The sequence below is a fragment of the Rhincodon typus genome, chromosome 10 (assembly GCF_021869965.1).
Source record: "Rhincodon typus isolate 14 chromosome 10, sRhiTyp1.1, whole genome shotgun sequence".
Taxonomy (NCBI): Eukaryota; Metazoa; Chordata; class Chondrichthyes; order Orectolobiformes; family Rhincodontidae; genus Rhincodon; species Rhincodon typus.
Window position 1 is genome coordinate 6,591,189 of NC_063341.1, and position 19,065 is coordinate 6,610,253.

Genomic DNA, 19,065 nt, shown 5'->3' on the forward strand with positions numbered 1-19,065 from the left:
CTGTTGGACATTGCATGTATATGGATCGTGTCATTTGAATTTCTCCAGTATTATTATTTGCCAAGGTCACAGTGACAATCACTGTAAAGGCTGTTATGCTGCCCAAGCTGCTTCTACAGATTGCCCTTAAATCCTCCGGTTTGTAGCCACGGCTAACTTTTTGTTTTATTACAGTACAGAACGTCTGCAGTGCCCAGCATTCAAAGCTTTTAATTCTTACTCTTTTCAGGATTTCCTTACAGACTTGGTAATGTCTGAAGTGGACCGATGTGGGGAACATGATGTTCTCCTCTTCAGGGAAAACACTTTGGCAACCAAAGCAATTGAGGAGTATTTGAAGCTTGTTGGTCAGAAGTATCTCCATGATGCTTTAGGTAATTATTGACTGTGCTGAATTGGTTAATGGTTACTGACTGAGTCAAAGATGTCCAATGTAATGTTGTTATTAAGTGATGAGGAAAGTAACACTTTGAGATCTACAAGCTTTTGTTTTTAATGTTATATACTAAATATCTGAACAACTGTCTAATAATAATTCTATTACGGAAATACAGAACTAGCCAACTGGTCAACAGTATGAACTGTAACCGCTGAAGAATGCCAGATTTAACTGACATTTTTGTGTTTCATTTTGGTTTTTGCTGCATCTTTTGCAGGATTGTTAACTGTTCAATTCATTTAGAATATTGGCTGCTAGATGAATTTAATTCTGTCACTTTGTATGCCAATGGAAGTGGAACTGACTTATTCAGTATCTCAATGATACTTCAGTATCTATAATACTCAATGATGGTGAATGCAGAGGTCTATCAAGAGAGGAGTGTGAACCTGTTTGAAAACACATGGTGTCACTGTATTTATATTGATTGAAAATATATCATGTTGTCATCAATGTTGTCAACCATCTTCCCTTTAACTAGCTGAATTTTATTTTGTGTCTTGCCCATAAATATCTTACTCATCCTGCTTCTACCCTAATTCAGGAGAGTTCATAAAGGCACTATACGAATCAGATGAAAATTGTGAAGTGGACCAGAGTAAATGTTCATCCAGTGAGCTACCAGAACATCAGAGTAACCTCAAGATGTGTTGTGAACTGGCATTCTGCAAAATCATCAACTCCTACTGGTAAGGGGCAGTCTGTAGAGTAAACCTCAACTGAAAAGTAACCGTAATATTTTCAAAAAGCAGGTCTAATTTCTTTACCACGTGAGTATATGGGTGTCGTTCAGGTACCACCGTAATGAGGGATGCTATTCAATCTCTATGTACTATCTGCATAGTGAAGTATATGTATGGTGTAGCATGCTCCTCTATAACTGCAACTGATTCTTAAATGCTTTTCTTTCTCCCCTATAATCCTATCCATGTAGCAGTCCGCTATATGCTGGTCACTGTGTGAAGAAGGAAGTTTGTGATAAAATCCTAATTTTCCATTCAGCAGCTTGGACCTGTTCTCTTAACTTGTTTATTGTCTGTAAATGTGGGAAATATTAAGCCAAGCAGCATCTGTGGAGAGAGAAATAAAATTAATGTTTCAGGCCAATAGCGTTTCTTCAAAAGTGGAAAGATGTAGAGATTTAACAAGTTTCAAACAAGTACACACTGGTAGGGATGGGGGAAGCAAAAAGGAAAAGTAATGAGGTAGAAGACAGGAGAGATTAAATGACAGAAAAAAGCTGATGGTGCAAGACAAAAGGAGATGGTAACAAGTCAAATAATACATAAAGAGTAGGTGTAAAGATGATATCCTACGTCAACAACTGCTTGGAAAGTTGAGGTCAAAAGGCTCAGATCTGAAATTGTTGAACTCCATGTTGAGTCTGAAAAGCTGAGAGTGCATGTTTGAAAAATGAGGTATTGGTCCCTGAACTTCACTGAAACATTATAGAGGGCCAAGGACAGAGAGATCAGAATGGGATGGAAAATTAAAATGTTAGACAACCAGAAGTTCAGGGTAACACTGCAATCCAAATGGATGTGTTCAGCAAAGTGGTCACCCAATCTTCAACTGCTCAAATAGAAGAGACCATATCATGAGCAAAATATGAAATTGAAAGCAGCCCAAGTAAATCACTGTTTTACCTGAAAGTGGTTTGAGTGTTTGGATGGTGGCAAGCATCCTGTGCTTGTATAGGAAGGGTAGGTTGCAGGACTGGGGTGATTGAGGACTGGACTATAGAATTGCAGAAGAAATACTCCCAATGGAGCAAAAAGGGGAGGGTAACATGTGTTTGGTGACAAATACTGAAGGATGAACCAGTTGTTATGGGTTAACTCACCACAAGTTACCTTTAATTTGGCCACTTTAAAGTAATCTCACTGACAATTAAGTACTGAAACAATGATTTAACTTTATTACATGTAGTAACCAAAATAAGACCCCTCAAATTATCAAGTTCAGTCTGACAACTCAACTTGGCTATTACCCAATTTAATGGTGGAATCTGACCAGAATTCCAACAAACAGTGTCCATCTCTGGAAGAGTCCAGGCTTTGGTCCTTATACAGTGTTTTTCTTCAAAGTTCTGCTATTGAATTGTTCTGGTGTTGTACACTTATACAGTTTTCTCTCTTTCAAGTTTGTGGTGTGACATTATTAATGATCCAATAGATTCTTTTATCCCCAGCATTGATTACCCTTCTGGAGATACAAGTCTGTAGCTTGCCGGCTTATTAAAAGTAGCTCCCCGGTTCCTTGTTACGTTAGGAGTTAGCTGTCTGTTTAAAACACAGCTTTTCCTGCAATTAACCCCTTTACTTCAGTACATTACTTCTGCAGGCAGACTTATTTGCCCACTTGTCACGAGGCAGCAGATTATCAAGCAGTTGTTATCCACTCTCTCCCAGGAAACAGCTTGTTTATCTTGTTTCTTCTCGGGGATGGTTAAATCACACGTTTCTTTAAACTCCTCTATAACAGTTTTTCCTTGACTCTTGCATTGAGTCATACAGCACGGAAACAGACCCTTTATTCCAACCAGTCCATGCCAAACCTAATCCCAAACTAAACTAGTCTCATCTGCTTGCTCCTAGCTCATATCCCTCCAAACCTTTCCGAATCATGTATCTATCCAAATGTCTTTTAAACATTGTAATTGTACCTGCATCCACCACTTCTCAGGAAGTTCATTCCAATCATGAGCCACCTGCTATATAAAAAATTTGCCTGTTATGTCTTTTGAAATCTCTCTCCTCTCACCTTAAAAATGTGCTCCCTAGTCTTGAAATCCCCCATCCTAGGGAAATGACAAATACCATTAACTCCATTTATACCTCTTATTATTTTATAAACTTCTATCAGGTCACCTCTCAACCTGCTATGCTCCAGTGAAAAAGTCGCAGCCTATCCAGCCATTCTTTATAACTCAAACCTTCCCTACCCAGCAACATCCTGGTAAATCTCTTTTGAACCCTCTCCAGCTTAATAATATCCTTCCCATAACTGGGCGGCCAGAACTGGACACAATACTCCAGAAGAGGCCTCACCAGTGTCCTGTACAACCTCAACATGACTTCCCAATTCCTGTACTCAATGAGCAATGAAGGCAAGCGTGCCAAACGCCTTTTTAACCACCCTGTCTATATGTGACGCAAACTTTAAAGAATTATGTAGCTGCACCCTGGGTCCCTCTGTTTTACAACACTATCCAAGACCCTTCCATTAATTGTATAAGCCCTACCCGTGTTTACCATCTCGAGAAAGAGTTATTGCTGATTCTTTCAATCCATGAAGTTATTAAAGTTGTGAAGTTTATAATATCACACGTTGATTGTGTGGAAGATGAAGCAATATTTTGTGCTGTTTAAGATCATAAGAAATAGGAACAGGATTAGGCTGTTCAGCCCCTCAAGCCTGCACCACCACTCAATACTATCGTGGCTGATCTGACATTCTTCATGTCCACTTCCGTTTTCCACCCTTTTCCTTGTAACTCTTCATTTCCCTGCTGATTAAGAATCTGTTTATCTCTGCCTTAAATATACCGCAAGAACTCTATCCCCACAGCTTTATGTGGCAAGGAGTTCCAAAGAGACAACACCTTGAGAGGAGAAGTTCCTCCTTTTCTCAGTCTTAACTTGGTGCCCCTTTATTCCAAGACGATGTCCTCTGGTCTTAGGCACCGCCATGAGGGGAAACATTCTGTCAGCTTTACCCTGTCAAGTCCCTTGAGAATCCTATATGTTTCAGTGAGACCACCTGTCATTCTTTTAAACTCCAGTGAGTAGAGTCCCAACCTGTTTAACCTTTGCTTAAAAGACACTTCCTCCACATCAGGAACCCCAGAGATCACCTTCGTGAAATATCTTTTTTTTTGAAGGATTTTGGTTTGGCTATAATTTAGCTGTGTTGAATTTAGACCTCTTTCCAAGAATAACTAACTGCCATTTTTCTTCCAATAAGGTAAGAATTCTACAGATATCAGTGTTTTCCTGTGGGCACTGGATTTGTGATGTAGAACATAGAACAGTACAGCATAGTACAAGCCCTTCGGCGCACAATGTTGTGCCAGCCTGTTATCCTACTAAGATCAAACTACCCTGCATACCCTACATTATACTATCATCCATGTGCCTATCCAAGAGTCACTTAAAAGTCTCTAAAATATCTGACTCCACTACCACTGCCGGCAGCGCATTCCACACGCCCACCATGTTCTGTAAAGACCTACCTCTGACATTTACCCTGTACCTTCCTCCAATCACCTTAAAATTATACCCCCTCATAATAGTCATTTCCGAGTTGGGAAAAAGTCTCTAGCTATCCACTCTATCTATGCCTCTTATCATCTTGCATGCATCTATAAAGTCACCTCTCATCCTTCTTCGCTCCAATGAAAAAAGCCCTAGCTCCTTCAACCTTTCTTCATAAGACCTGCCCTCCAGTCCAGGCAGCATCCTGGTAAATGTCCTCTGCACCCTCCCTAAAGCTTCCACATCCTTCCTATAATGAGGCAACCAGAACTGAACACAATATTCCAAGTGTGGTCTAACCAGGGTTTTATAGAGCTGCAGCATAACCTTGCAGCTCTTAAACTCAATACCCCCGCCACTGAAAGCCAACACACCATACGCCTTCTTTACAACCCTATCATCTTGGGTAGCAACTTTGAGGGATCTATGGACGTGGACCCCAAGGTCCCTCTGTTCCTTCACACTGCCAAGAATCCTGCCATTAACCCTGTATTCTGCATTCAAAATCGACCTTCCAAAATGAATCACTTCACACTTTTCTGGGTTGAATTCCATCTGCCACTTCTTTGGCCAGCTCTGCATCCTGTCAATGTCCCATTGCAACCTACAACAGCCCTCCACGCTGTCCACAACTCCACCAACCTTCGTGGCATTGGCAAACTTACTAACCCACCCTTCCACTTCCTCATCAAAGTCATTTATAAAAATCACAAAGAGCAGTAGTCCCAGAACAGATCCCTGTGGAACACCACTAGTCACCGAGCTCCAGGCTGAATATTTTCCATGTTACTAGAATATGTTACTAGAAGATAAACTCAGTCAGGTCAAATTAGATACAGGAAAAGAAAATATAAACACTGCAAATCTGAAGTACAAACAAAAAAGTCAGTGAATATCTGAAGAAAGAATATTATTCAGTATTCTTGATGAGATACTTTTCCAGACCTGGCACAGCTCGAAATCCTTGAAGTCAGCCAATACAAAGAACAGAACTGTGAAGAAACAGAAACAATAAGTTATGATGAGATGAGTTCCATTTATTCACCAATCTGATCTAATGGAAATGTTGTGAACTGTGTGGACCACGATCTGGCTTGTCTATCACTATCTTTATTCTTTGGCTTTCTTTCTAGTGTATTTCCACGTGAGCTAAAAGAAGTTTTTGCCTCATGGAAACAGCAGTGTTTAAACCGTGGGAAACACGATATCAGTGAGCGCCTAATCAGTGCCTCACTTTTCCTGCGTTTCCTTTGCCCTGCCATTATGTCGCCCAGTCTGTTTGGCCTGATGCAGGAGTACCCAGATGATCGAACATCTCGCACGCTCACCCTCATCGCCAAAGTCATCCAGAATCTTGCCAATTTCACAAAGTACGTGATTTCTTTACCACTTACGCCGTGTCATTCTGTGTATTTATTTTTGTCTGTTTTTGCTTCTATACTCTGTGTAGTCGTTGACTAAAATGACAGCTGCAATGTACCAAATTCATTGTCTTAAATTCTAGAGCCTAAGTTGATACCAGAGAGTGAGTAATTTCACTGGGGGCATCAGATTGCTTACATATGACAAAATGGATATTGAAGGAATTGTTGTAATGATAAACTGAGGTTTATAAACTAAAGGTATGATTTTCTGATTGTTTGTACATAATTGATATTTCGTTTTAATATTGGAGTATAATTCATGCAGATCAAAGGAGAGATTGTTATGAACAAATGTTTGTCTTGCTTAGGTTTCAGAGGCTGTCACTTTATCCTGCGGGCTACACCAGCAACAAATACTTGAAACCTATCCGTCATATCTGTCAGACTGCATTTTTTGCTTTGATCTCTCCCATTGGTATTTGTAGGTTTGGGAATAAAGAGGAATACATGGCGTTTATGAATGATTTTCTGGAACACGAGTGGAGTGGGATGAAACGTTTTCTGGTTGAAATCTCAAACCCAGACACCATTTCTAACACACCAGGGTTTGAAGGATATATTGACCTTGGACGTGAGCTCTCTGTCCTGCATTCACTGCTCTGGGAGGTGGTGTCACAGCTTGACAAGGTATCTTTTAGTGTTTGAATTTTGAACCTTTTTTTAAGAGGTTAACCGGGCAAGAGAAAATATCAGTTATTAAAATCTGATGTTCTTATTTTTATAAAAGGAAGAAATTTTAGAATGTTGTTGAATCCACTGAAGTTGTTTTGAGATTGAACCATATTACTTCAGGATGTCAGGAAAATCCTTTGCATTGATATTATCAATTGATTGACAGAGAAAACAGATGAGTAGGTTAGATCGAGCAGAAATTTAGAAATCAGAAGTACTGTTTGAGAGACAGTGATAGCAAAGGATTGACCTTGAAATTAAGACCCAATCGCCCTGTCCTGGCAATAGTTGAAGGAGGGATTGCGTAAAAACAGAAGAGGAAGAAGAAGAAAAAAATGACTGGTTGAATACCATTGAGAATGAGCTGAGGAAGGCTTGAAGGAAGTCAAAGATGCAACAAATGCTGCTGTCAGTCCTACTAAGGCTGTGGTGAAAATGAATTAACCGTGTCAGATGGTGATGCTGTAATGTATGGGATTCAATAGAGTAGCATAGAATGCTGAAAGCCTAAATTGAGCTGCATATATATGAGGAGACACAGACCTGATTGTTTAGGGAACCAAAAATTGGAGATTTTCTATATCTTGGGAGAATTAGCAAACTTTGAGGGGTTTGTACTTCATCGTAAATAAAAATTTAAAATCCCACTAAATGTTTGCTTTCACATGTATGCAGAAAGCACCCAATTCTATCTCAACACACCTCTTCCAACTCCTATTGTTTAAATTATTATTGGTTTGCTTACCCAGCATCCAATGCTAGCTAAACCTTCTCCATTTAGGGTCATAGAGTTGTACAGCATGGAAACAGACCATTCGGTCCAACATGTCCATGCCAACCATATATCTTAAATAAATCTAGTCCCATTTGCCAACATTTGGGCCATATCCCTCTAAACCCTTCCTGTTCACATACCGATCCAGATGCCTTTTAAATGTTGTAATTGTACCAACCCCCACCACTTCCTCTGGCTGCTCATTCCATACACGCACCACCCTTTGCATGAAAAAGTTGCCCTTTTAGGTCCCTTTTAAATCTTTCCCCTCACACCTTAGACCTATGCCCTCCAGTTTTGGACTTCCCCACCCTGGGGAAAGGGCCTTGTCTATTTACCCTATTCATGTCCCTCCTGATTTTATAAACCTCTGTAAGGTCACCCCTTAGCCTCTCCCTATAGCTCAAATCCTTGAACCCTGGCAACATTCTCGTAAATCTTTTCTGAACTCTTTCAGGTTTCAGAAAAGCCTTCACTGTCTATACCCCTCCAGTTTTGGTGTTCACCTGAAAACTTACTAATCATACCTCCTATGTTCACATTCAAATCATTTATATAAATGACTAAAAGCACTGGACACAGCACCCATCCTTGTGGCACACTGTTGGCCACAGTTCTCCAGTCTGAAAAGCAATCCTCCACAACCACCCTCTGTCTATTACCTTCAAGCCAGCTCTGTATCCAAATAACTCGTTCTACATCTATACGATGTGACCTAACCTTGCTAACCAGTCTACCATAAGGAATCTTGTCGAGCGCCTTGCTGAAGTCCATATAGATCACATCCACCACTTTGCCGTCATCAATCCTCTTCATTACTACTTCAAAAAACTCAATCAAGTTTGTGAGACACAATTTCCCACTGACAAAGCCATGTTGACTATCCCTAATCAGTCCTTGCCTTTCCAAATACATGTAAATCCTGTCCCTTAGGACTCCCTGCAACCGCTTGCCTACCACAGATGTCAGGTCTGTAGATCCCTGGCTTTTCCTTGCCATCTTTTTTTAAATAGTGGCATCACATTAGCCGACCTCCAGTCTTCTGGCAGCTCACCTGTGGCTATCGCTGATACAAATAAATTAGGGAAGACTGAAGCCATTGGTTTTGCCTCCTGCTGCAAATTCTATTCCCTAACAACAGACTCCATCTTTCTTGCTATTAGCTCCCTGAGACTAAACTGTTTGCTACCTTGGTGTTATACTTGACTTTTGGGCTGAGCCTCCAACTACGTGTTCATGCAATCACTCAGACTGTTGCCCATTTTTTGCTCCTGTAATTTTGCCTTATGTTGCTTCATTCACAGTTGAAACTCTCATTTGTATTTGTTAGCTCTAGACTTGAATATTCATCATCCTCCTGGCTAACCTTTAGTATTTGATCCTCTTAAATCTTGAAACGACTCAAAATTCTGTTGCCTGCATCTTAAGTCAAATCATGTTTGCCTGTCACCCGTGTGCTTGCTGATCTATTTTTTAAATTCTTTTTCTGCTTTTTTGAATTCCTCCACATCTTCACCCCACTCTATCTTTGTAATCCCTGCCATCCCTCAACCTTTTGAGAGACCTTTTTTGTTTTTTTTTTAAATATCTGGCCTCTTGAGCATCCTGATCTTAGTTGATCCACCATTGGTGGCCTGGCCTTCAGTTGCCTAGGTGCTTTACTCTGGAATTCCTTCTTTACGCATCTCAAAATCTCAATCTCGCTTTCTTCCTTTGTAACGCTCAGTAAATTCTACCTCTTTGATCAAGCTTTTAGATCAACTGATCTCGTAAGTGGCTCAGTGTCATATTTTGTTTAGAATGCTCTCGTGAACTGGAAGTTCTGAAGAAGAGTCATATTGGACTCGAAATCTTGACTCGGTTTCTATCTCCATAGACGCTGCCAAACTTACTGAGTTTCTCCAGCATTCTCTGTTTGTTTCAGATTATAAAGATGCACAGTATTTTACCTTCATTCGTATGTTCATTTCTATGATTCTGCTGATATCAGGGACTTACCATTTTGCAGGTTCTGAGAATGCATGTCTGAGACAACAAAAAGCAAACATTTCCTTGTGCTAATCCCTCAGTGCTACACTTCCAGACACCTAATTGCTGTATCCATTATTAGCAATCAGTATAGACGGTGTGGTATGCTTCAGTGTGATGTTGAGAATGAAATCCAAAATGTCCATTGAATCGATAGATCATAATTTTTTGGTATATACAGCAAATGCTTATCAGTGTGGTACAGAATCTAGAACGGATCTCCCCTCCAGTGGCAGGCAGAACGTTCTTTTGTCATGCGTGGTACCAAGTAAAATCTGCAGTTTGTTCGGTATGATTTGGTTTGAGACAAGTGCACGGTTTTTTCACTTAAAACAATCAATTTCCATAATTTGCTTTAGAAGAGCAGGAAGGTTAAGGGCTTAAAATTTGTTTTCATTTTCCTGTGACACAGCGAAATTGTTGTAATTTATTTTTGAATTTAAAAATGAGTTCTTGCTTTCATAATGTTTTAAATGAGTAAATATAGCATATGTAATTGCTCGTATAGTGGCTAGAACGGCACTTGTTCATTGCTGCTCCGTGATCAGTTGGCTAATTTCTACTTGGAAGATTGAGGAATGTAAATGGCGTTTGGCTCCTTGGATGATAAGAGTGAATGATTGATTACTCATAATTGTAATCCAAGATGTACAAGAGACCGTCCAAGGCTAACAGAATCATTGTTCAACATGAGTTAGTGAGGATAGAAGATGATTCTGATTGTTTTGCTTGCTTCCAATACTAAGTTGATACACATTTTATATTCCCTTGGTGCCTTCTCACTGAAAGTACAGAACTTAACCGTAATAAAATTTATGGGTTGACTGTGTTTCATTGAAAGTTGCATTTGTGGTCAAATGTCCAAATAACTAATACTGTTGACTGTAAGAAGGTTAAATAGAGTTTCCTACTGTTTTGCCATATGTTACTGGTATAACAGAAGATGAACATTGAAGCAATAGTAAAATGATTCTGCATGCATGAACAGGTTGGCTCTACTGTCATTTTCAGCATCTAGCAATTTTCAAGTGAATCTTTCCCAACCATCTATCCGTCCTTGAGCCATGCTACCTTTCTCTTCAGTTTAGTTGCATTGTTTTGAGAAACCATTTAGATGTTTATTTTGCATGGTTTTGTATCTGAATGTTGTGGAACAGTTTAAAACCACATTAGTAACGTTAGTTTGGTTTCTAATTTATTTTGTATCCATTTCTGTCTCCTCCCCAACCTCAAACTCCCATTTATTTCCAACCTACCACTGTTCCATATTTGTTCCCTTCTTCATCATGGTTGTGTTGTTCTGCACTGCTGCATTCTGGCTCGCTCACATCAATCGCCATCCTCCACCCAATAAAATGTGGATGTTTCCGTGGTATTGTCCAACCAGGGTGAAAATTCATTTCTACAGGCAACAGTTGCGAAGCTTGGTCCACTCCCACGCATTCTCAGCGATATCACCAAATCACTAACTAGCCCTACACCAATTCAGCAGCAGGTCCGCCGATTTGGGGACCACATCAGCTCATCCCCAAATGTGAGTGGCAGTGTGTCATCAGGACTGCAACGGATATTTGAAGACCCCAGTGACAGGTAGGAATGGGTCATTTGCTGTCATATTTTCAATGTTGATCTCCGTACTGTCTTGCAGTGAACGCGGGACACATTAATGTACTTCGCATACGTATATTTCCTTGAACATCCACCACCATTCAGTATGCAAGGAAGAAATCACTCAAAATGATCAAATGTACTCTGCCATAACAAGGTGTAGAGCTGGATGAACACAGCAAGCCAAGCAGCATCAGAGGAGCAGGGAAGCTCTGTACTCTGTTCAAATGTACTCTGCCATTTGCCTCATCACATAAACAATAAACATGCGTCAAGGTCAGAAAAAATAACCAAGCATATAGTTTTGAATCAAGCAAGTGATTTCAATGCTTATAAGTGCCTACTTTACAAATCAGCCACATCTGGATTTCCAGTTAGCCACAAGGGACTAATATTTTGGACAGTACAGCACATGGACTCCACTGGGCATCTCATTACCATATGCTTAGAATGAGGAAGTGATGTCAATGATCTGAGAGCTGCCACTCTGGCACTGTTTTATTACTGATTCAAACATTGTATGGTTTGGCATTCATTCTTAAGCAAGACGCATGTCAATGCTGTATAGTTCCGGACCATTACCTTGCCATCTTGGATTTCACTCCTAGATCAGAGCAATTGTGGCTACGAGACGCAGTCAAGCTGCTCTCATGCATTCATCACTTCTGCTCCAATTAACCCAGTAGAAAGTGAGTTGCATCAGAATGAGAAATAAAATACTGCACAGCCACTGGTTGGGCAGCACCTTTGGAGAGATAAACACTGGGTTAGTGTTTCAGATTCATAAACTTTGATCAGAAATTTGGAGAAATGATAACAAGTGCCTTGGCCAGCATTGGATCCCATCAGTTAGACAATGCATAGCAATCACAAGAAGTGTGGAAAAACATACTCAAAGTATACGTAAATGGTCAACTCTTTTTTTCTCGTGTCAAGATAAGGTTTTGTCTATGTACAATGTTATAAAGAAAACAAAATGCTTTGTAATATCTTTTTGGAGAAAGAATAAAGTAACTGAATGTAATTACAGAATTAGTAATGAAACTAATGCCAAATTGCTTGTGGTGTGGTGTTCTCCCCACCGTGTAAGTTCAGTACTGCCTGAAGGCCTGTTACAGTTCAGAGGCAGACATAATTCTAGTGTCTCTTTCAACAAGAATTTATACCCTAGAATTTTGTGGTTCATTGGCAAAGTGAGCTGCCTTTTGATGTCGTTAGCATGGATTCTCCCTTTCCCATGTCAGTTTGAATCTGCCATCGGGTCGAGGTGAATCTCCAAGTGCCTATCAACAGTTACGTAAGCAGGGCAAGCTGTCAGTCACACTGAAGTATCCTCGCAGATTGCAAACTAGGCAATGATTAACTCACTTTTATTGAAATCTTACAGAAAGCAAAATAAATGATTGAGGCAGCTCATAGGATTGATAGCTGAATCATCACAAAGAAACTTGTAAAAAAAATTAATAATCCAATATTTTATCATTGTGGAGCAATTTGGTATTAGTGAGGATATTCTACAGTAATTATGAACCTAGTATGCCACTAAAAATCTAATTACACTTCATTCAAAGAAGTAAACATTCTCCAGGGCTTTAAAATGAGACTAAAGACATAAAGGGGCAAGTTCACATTAGCCAAGTGGTTTCTATTTGTTTGAAGTCTGTATATGATTTTAACTGTAGAGAAATGTAGAATCATTCAGAGTAGCTTGTGGATTTCCGTTTTACGCACGTGTGGACTCCAGAATTTGCTGTTCATTTCAGAGACATAACGAAGGAAAAAGCTGACATTTTCGCATTGCTACTATCAAATTTTGGCCAATCAATTCACAATACATTGAAAGAAAATTGGGGAATTTTCTGGGACCATTTCTGCTTAAATTAATGTGGCACAAGATGGTGTTGCAGTCATCCCATTTATATAGCTTGTCAGTGATTTCTGTTGGACAACACCACCGTGGAAAAGCTAACTCACTCAGCGCATCACTGTGTGTCTCTTCTCAGCTCTCAATGACCTTCTGAATGGCAGACCCTAGAGTAGAGGCAGCTGTTCTACTTGCTTGGCTGTGAAAACAGCCAAGTTTATGAAACAGGACAACTGTTTGGCACCAAGAAATGACTGACACTGTCTGGTCTGAGGGGGTAGAGATTGGGGACCGAATTTAACTGTAAATAAAAAGCGAGAGTGGGAATGTTTTTTAATCAGCATTGTGCACAAAAATATTATTGTTTTTATTTTCAGTGATGTGCAGAAACTGCAGTCTCCAACTCAAGAGAATGTTGAAGCATTTCTCCACACCAAGCAGCACTTTCCAAGCCAACCGACCTCAACACAAAGCATGACTTACTCTGACAGGGATGAAGACGAATCCATTCTACATAATGGCAGGAGTGTATCACTTGTGGATCTGCAGAACACTGCAGTGACTCAAGGGACAAGTAGCGTTCCAGTTCTTTCTACTGTATCTGGGCAACATACTGGCAGCCAGGCCTTAAGTACCCATAATGCAAACATCAAGCAACTCCAAGACGTACAGAGAGGGGCACACAGTGTTCCTCAGATCCGCCGGCCTCTACATCCAGCTCTGACCCAGCAGAGCAGCCTGCAACCTCTGTCTTTCCAAAACCCCGTCTATCAGCTAAACAATCCACCAGTCGGAAGCAGTAAAGCTGGCATGGACTCTAGTTCAGAGAACCTAAGCTCAACAAGCTCCCGGAGCCACACCAATAGTGAGGAGCTAATCAGCAAACTGAGTGGCCCCAGTAATAGCAGCATAGAGGACTTTGCTAAACGCAGTGCATACAGTGATGATTACTCCAAGCGAAACACCATGCCAGACAGGAGCAATCTTCCAGTGGCACTACCTCGACAGAATAGCATTGGGCATTCACAGCTCCGCAGGACAGAGCTGTCAGCTCACAACAGCCGAGTGAAAGCACCTCATTCATTACCACTTAGTGGATCGCAGAGAAGTGCAGGTAGCATGTCAGGATTACCATCTACATCACCTGAGCCACCACAAACTGAAAACAGGTCACGGCAACCATCAACCTCATCAAAAGGGGAAAGTCCTGTGCCAAAAGTACGAGCAATACATAGACAGCAGCAGTCGCAACAGGTGAGGAATCCTTTCCAGGCATCATGTAATGCGGCAGCTATGCAATACATTATTAGATGGTTGTTTATTCTATATCTACCAGTTTCTCTCCAATCTAGAGATTGTGGCGAACTCAACTCATGTAGAGTGCAGGACCGGAGTTCTTGATTGATTGCAGGGGTCCTATTTTAGTCAGTCTGGCCCAGCTTCCATCTTGTTCATAATGGTGTACACCCCAGACTTCTAACATGATGCTAAATATGAACATTTAATCCAGATGTGGAAGTAGAAAAGGCCCCCTGCTGCTGTGACGGGTATTGTGATACAGTGGAAGGAATTTTATTTGCATTTAACCCACACTGTACTATGTTAATGTAAAAGAGAGATTATTCCTTCCTGATGCAGGCACCTGGATTCTTAACTGGTCACAAAATTTCCCCATCTCCCAAATTTTATTTAAACATATCATTCAATGTATAAAGCCGCATAGATACAGCATTGCTCTTGTAATTTTAATGTTCACTTTTGTTAGCAATTTTCCATACACCATGGGGAGATGAACATCGATCTCCCGTTAGGAATTTTCATACTGATATTGTTTGTTCTTTTTAAAAAGTGCACTGAAGTTGCACAGATCCTTGTAACCTGTATGCTGGCCATCACAGATTTGTGGAATTTTCCATACAGTTGCTATATTTCTTTGGTATATTCACTTCATCTGCAATCAGTATACAATCCCTGTGAAAAGAGTAGCGCTGAGGGAGAAAGTATGCTCACTCCAGTGCTTACTGCTGTTGATCTTGGTGGTTACTTTCTAGAAACATTTATGTTAGTTATCTGATTCTAATCAATGAAGGTCCAGTCACCAGTGGAGACTGCTACCATGTCACCAGTTGAGAGAACAGCTGCTTGGGTTCTAAATAATGGACAATATTTGGAAGATGATGAAACAGAACAAATCCGTGAGGAGAATAAACATGCAGAGAGGGTAGGTAAAATGCCTTACTTCTCCCCTATTAGAGTCTGTTGTGAAGGCCACTACTTACTCAGCTAAAGTGAACGTTGTGCAACTATGAGTGAGAGAAGTAAACTGTTTAATGAGGAAAATTAAAAACTATGTTCATTCTAGCACAGGGATCTGAAGTTTAGTAATAAATCTTTCCAATAAGTAGAATGTGCTTTTCTAAAATATGAATGATTTTAATTTGTTACTTGTGAATTGCATCCGCTGCCTGTGACAGATCTGTAAGCACCAGTCTTTTACATTGTACTGAATAGATCAAAACTCTGCCAACAGAGGCAACACCAGTTAGTAGCAGAAAATCTGGATTTATATTATTGTACATTTTTCACAGTAGTGAAAATAGACACAGTATGAAAATGTTACACACTTACTATATATAGTCTGAAATCCCTAGGGGGAGGAAATGGTGACATTAAAATTTCATGTCCCCTTTAGTTAATAAAATTCTGATGACAATATTGCATAAAGTTTTTTTTATGTTCTCTATGATCTAAGCAATATGCTGATGCAAGTTTGCTGCATTTGAATGTGCACATTTTATTTTGAGACAAGTATTGCTCTTTTGTGTTACAATCCACAGTCAGAACTGCAGTGTTAAATGGTTACCATAACCAGCAAGTGTTTAGGGCCGATTGGGAAAACAGAAGTGAACCATAAATGTAGAGATTGACTGTACACTGCATTGGTGCAGTCTTGCTATGCGGAGAACATTTGCAAGATAAATACCACAGAATGATAGGGTGTTTTTTTTTTAAATTCAAGTAAGAATACATAATTACATTAATGTAGGACCTTGATTTAAGTCCAAATTTGCCCAAGGTTTTGATTTTTGTCAGTTTAACGTGAATTTAGAAGCTTTTCTTTAACAGTATTGATTCCAATTTTGGCAATTCCACTACATATGTTGATAATTTGCAGCATTCAAATCAAATAGAGGTATCTTAGAAAAGATTTTTAAAGGCAAGCAATCTACATCGTCAGACAGTTAGTTCAAGCATAACCGCATAGTATTTCATTAAGTTCTGCTGCAGGGAAGATGTTTTGATTTATTACCTGGGTTCAGAACTACCCTAAATAGAGCATCAGCACTGCAAGAGAGGTCAGAGGTCAGTTTAGTGGCCACTAGTAAGGAGAAGATGCTGGGGAATCTGCAAAGTCTGAATGTAGATAAATTGCCTGAACCAAATGGACTACATCCCAGAGTTCTGAAGGAGATAGCTGAGCAGATTGTGGAGGCTTTGGTGATCTTTCAGGAATCACTGAAGTCAGGGTGGGTCCCAGAGGACTGGAAAATGGCTAATGTAACACCCCTTCTTAAGAAGGGATGGAGGCAGAAGGCAAGAAATTGTAGACTGATTAGTTTGACCTGAGTCATTGGTAAGATTTTAAAGTCCATTGTTAAGAATGAGATTGTGGAGTACTTGGAAGTGCATGGTAAAATAGGGCTGAGTCAGCACAGCTTTGTTATTGGGAAGGTCATGCCTAATAAATCTGTTAGAATTCTTTGAGGAAGTAATGAAGAAATTAGACGGAAGAGAGCCAGTAATGTGATCTATTTGAATTTCCGGAAGGCCTTTGACAAGGTGCCTCAGACGAGGTTGCTAACTAAAATAAGAGCCCATGGTGTTAGGTGCATGATACCCATGGATAGAGAATTAGCTGAATGGCAGAAGGTAGAGAGTGCGGATGAAGGGGTCTAGTGACTAACGGAGTTCCACATGGGTCAGTGTTGGGACCACAACTAGTCACTTATACAATCTGGATGAAAGAACTGAGGGCATTTCGGGGGAGGTGATGGCCTAGTAGTATTATCGCTGGACTGTTAATCCGGAGACCCAGATAATTTTCTGGGGACCTGGGTTCAAATCCCACCACAGCAGATGGTAGAATTTGAATTGAATAAATATTTAATGATGACCATGAATCCATTGTCGATTGTCGGAAAAACCCATCTGATTCATTGATGTCCTTTAGGGAAGGAAACTGCTGTCCTTACCTTCTCGATTTGGGAAGATCCCGTTTGATTGAAACATAGGAAATGTAACTCCTGTGTTCAAAGTGGGAGGGGTACAGAAGGTGAGAAATATCTGTCAAGGAAAAATTGTTAAAAATTTTTACCTGCAGTGCTAGGGCTGATAACGGGTTTGTTATTCCGTTCGCATGTTGATTTGTACACAAGTCAGAACACAATACAGGACAATACAAAATAGCTGCTCGTAAGTATGAGGAAATGTTCACATGTCAGATGTTTAAAGGGAAGCTGTTGAATGTATTGTACTTGGATTTACAGAAGGCATTTGATTAAGAGCTACATCGAAGGTGGTCACAGAAAATGCTGGCACATGCTGCAGGGGTTTGTTCATTGATATGGATAGCAGATTGGCTGGCTATCGGGAAACAGAAAGGAGAAGTAAATTGGTCTTTTCGTTAGCAAGACGTAAACAAGCAATGTGCCATAAGGATGAGTGCCGGAAACCCAATATTTTATAATTTGTATAAATGACTTGGGTAAAGGGACAGAAGTATGATTACCAAATTTGGCGATGGCAAAACATAAATGATAAGGAAGATAGAAAGTAAGTTGTGAAAAATGACATAAGGAAACTACAAAAGTGTAAAAATCTGGCAAATGGAGTACTATGTGGAAAAATATGAAATAGTCCATTTTGGTAGGGAGAATAGAAAAGAAGCATACTACCTTATCTAAATGGGGGGAGATTGCAGAGCCAGAGATACAGAAAGATCTTGGTGTCCTTGTGCATGAATCACAAAAGTCTAGTTTGCAGGTACAGGAAGTAATTAGGAAAACTAATTAAATGTATCATTTATTACAAGGGGAATTGAATTCAGAAGTAGGGAGGATATGCTTAGTTATATCGGGTATTGATGAGAGCCTATCTGGAGTTAAGGGTAAAGTATTGGTCATCTTAATTAAAGAAGAATGTAAATGTATAGGAAACAGTTCAGAGGTTTACCAAAGTAATACATGAAAAGATGGGTTGCCTTATGAGGAAGGGTTGGTCAAGCTAGGTTTGTAACTGTTGGAGCTTAGAAGTGTAAGAACCGACTTGATTGACACATCTAAGATCCCTCACCCCCATCCCAGGCCCCAAGAAGACTTTCCACATCAAGCAGATGTTCACCTGCACATCTGCCAATGTGGTATACTGCATCCGCTGTACCCGGTGTGGCTCCCTCTACATTGGGGAAACCAAGCGGAGGCTCGGGGACCGCTTTGCAGAACACCTACGCTCGGTTCGCAATAAACAACTGCACCTCCCAGTCGCGAACCATTTCAACTCCCCCTCCCATTCCTCAGACGACATGTCCATCCTGGGCCTCCTGCAGTGCCACAACGATGCCACCCGAAGGTTGCAGGAACAGCAACTCATATTCCGCTTGGGAACCCTGCAGCCCAATGGTATCAATGTGGATTTCACAAGTTTCAAAATCTCCCCTCCCGCTACCGCATCCCAAAACCAGTCCAGCTCGTCCCTGCCTCCCTAACCTGTTCTTCCTCCCACCTCAAGCCACACCTCCATCTCCTACCGACCAACCTCATCCCGCCCCCTTGACCTGTCCGTCCTCCCTGGACTGACCTATCCCCTTCCTAACTCCCCACCTACACTCACCTTTACTGGCCCCATCCCTGCCTCTTCGACCTGTTTGTTTCCTCTCCACCTATCCTCTCCTCTATCCATCTTCTATCCGCCTCCCACTCTCTCCCTATTTATTTCAGAAC

General features: G+C 40.5%; 1 protein-coding gene across 1 annotated transcript in view; it reads left to right on the top strand.

Moving 5' to 3' along the window:
• LOC109913680 (ras GTPase-activating protein nGAP) overlaps window positions 1-19,065 on the top strand; it is a 260,539-nt gene that overhangs the window by 231,212 nt on the left and 10,262 nt on the right. The window contains exons 7-13 of the mRNA XM_048602022.1: window positions 230-374; window positions 984-1,128; window positions 5,829-6,065; window positions 6,545-6,746; window positions 10,982-11,184; window positions 13,444-14,320; window positions 15,156-15,287. Coding sequence (XP_048457979.1) covers window positions 230-374; window positions 984-1,128; window positions 5,829-6,065; window positions 6,545-6,746; window positions 10,982-11,184; window positions 13,444-14,320; window positions 15,156-15,287 — 1,941 coding nt within the window. The remainder of the gene's footprint in view (window positions 1-229; window positions 375-983; window positions 1,129-5,828; window positions 6,066-6,544; window positions 6,747-10,981; window positions 11,185-13,443; window positions 14,321-15,155; window positions 15,288-19,065) is intronic.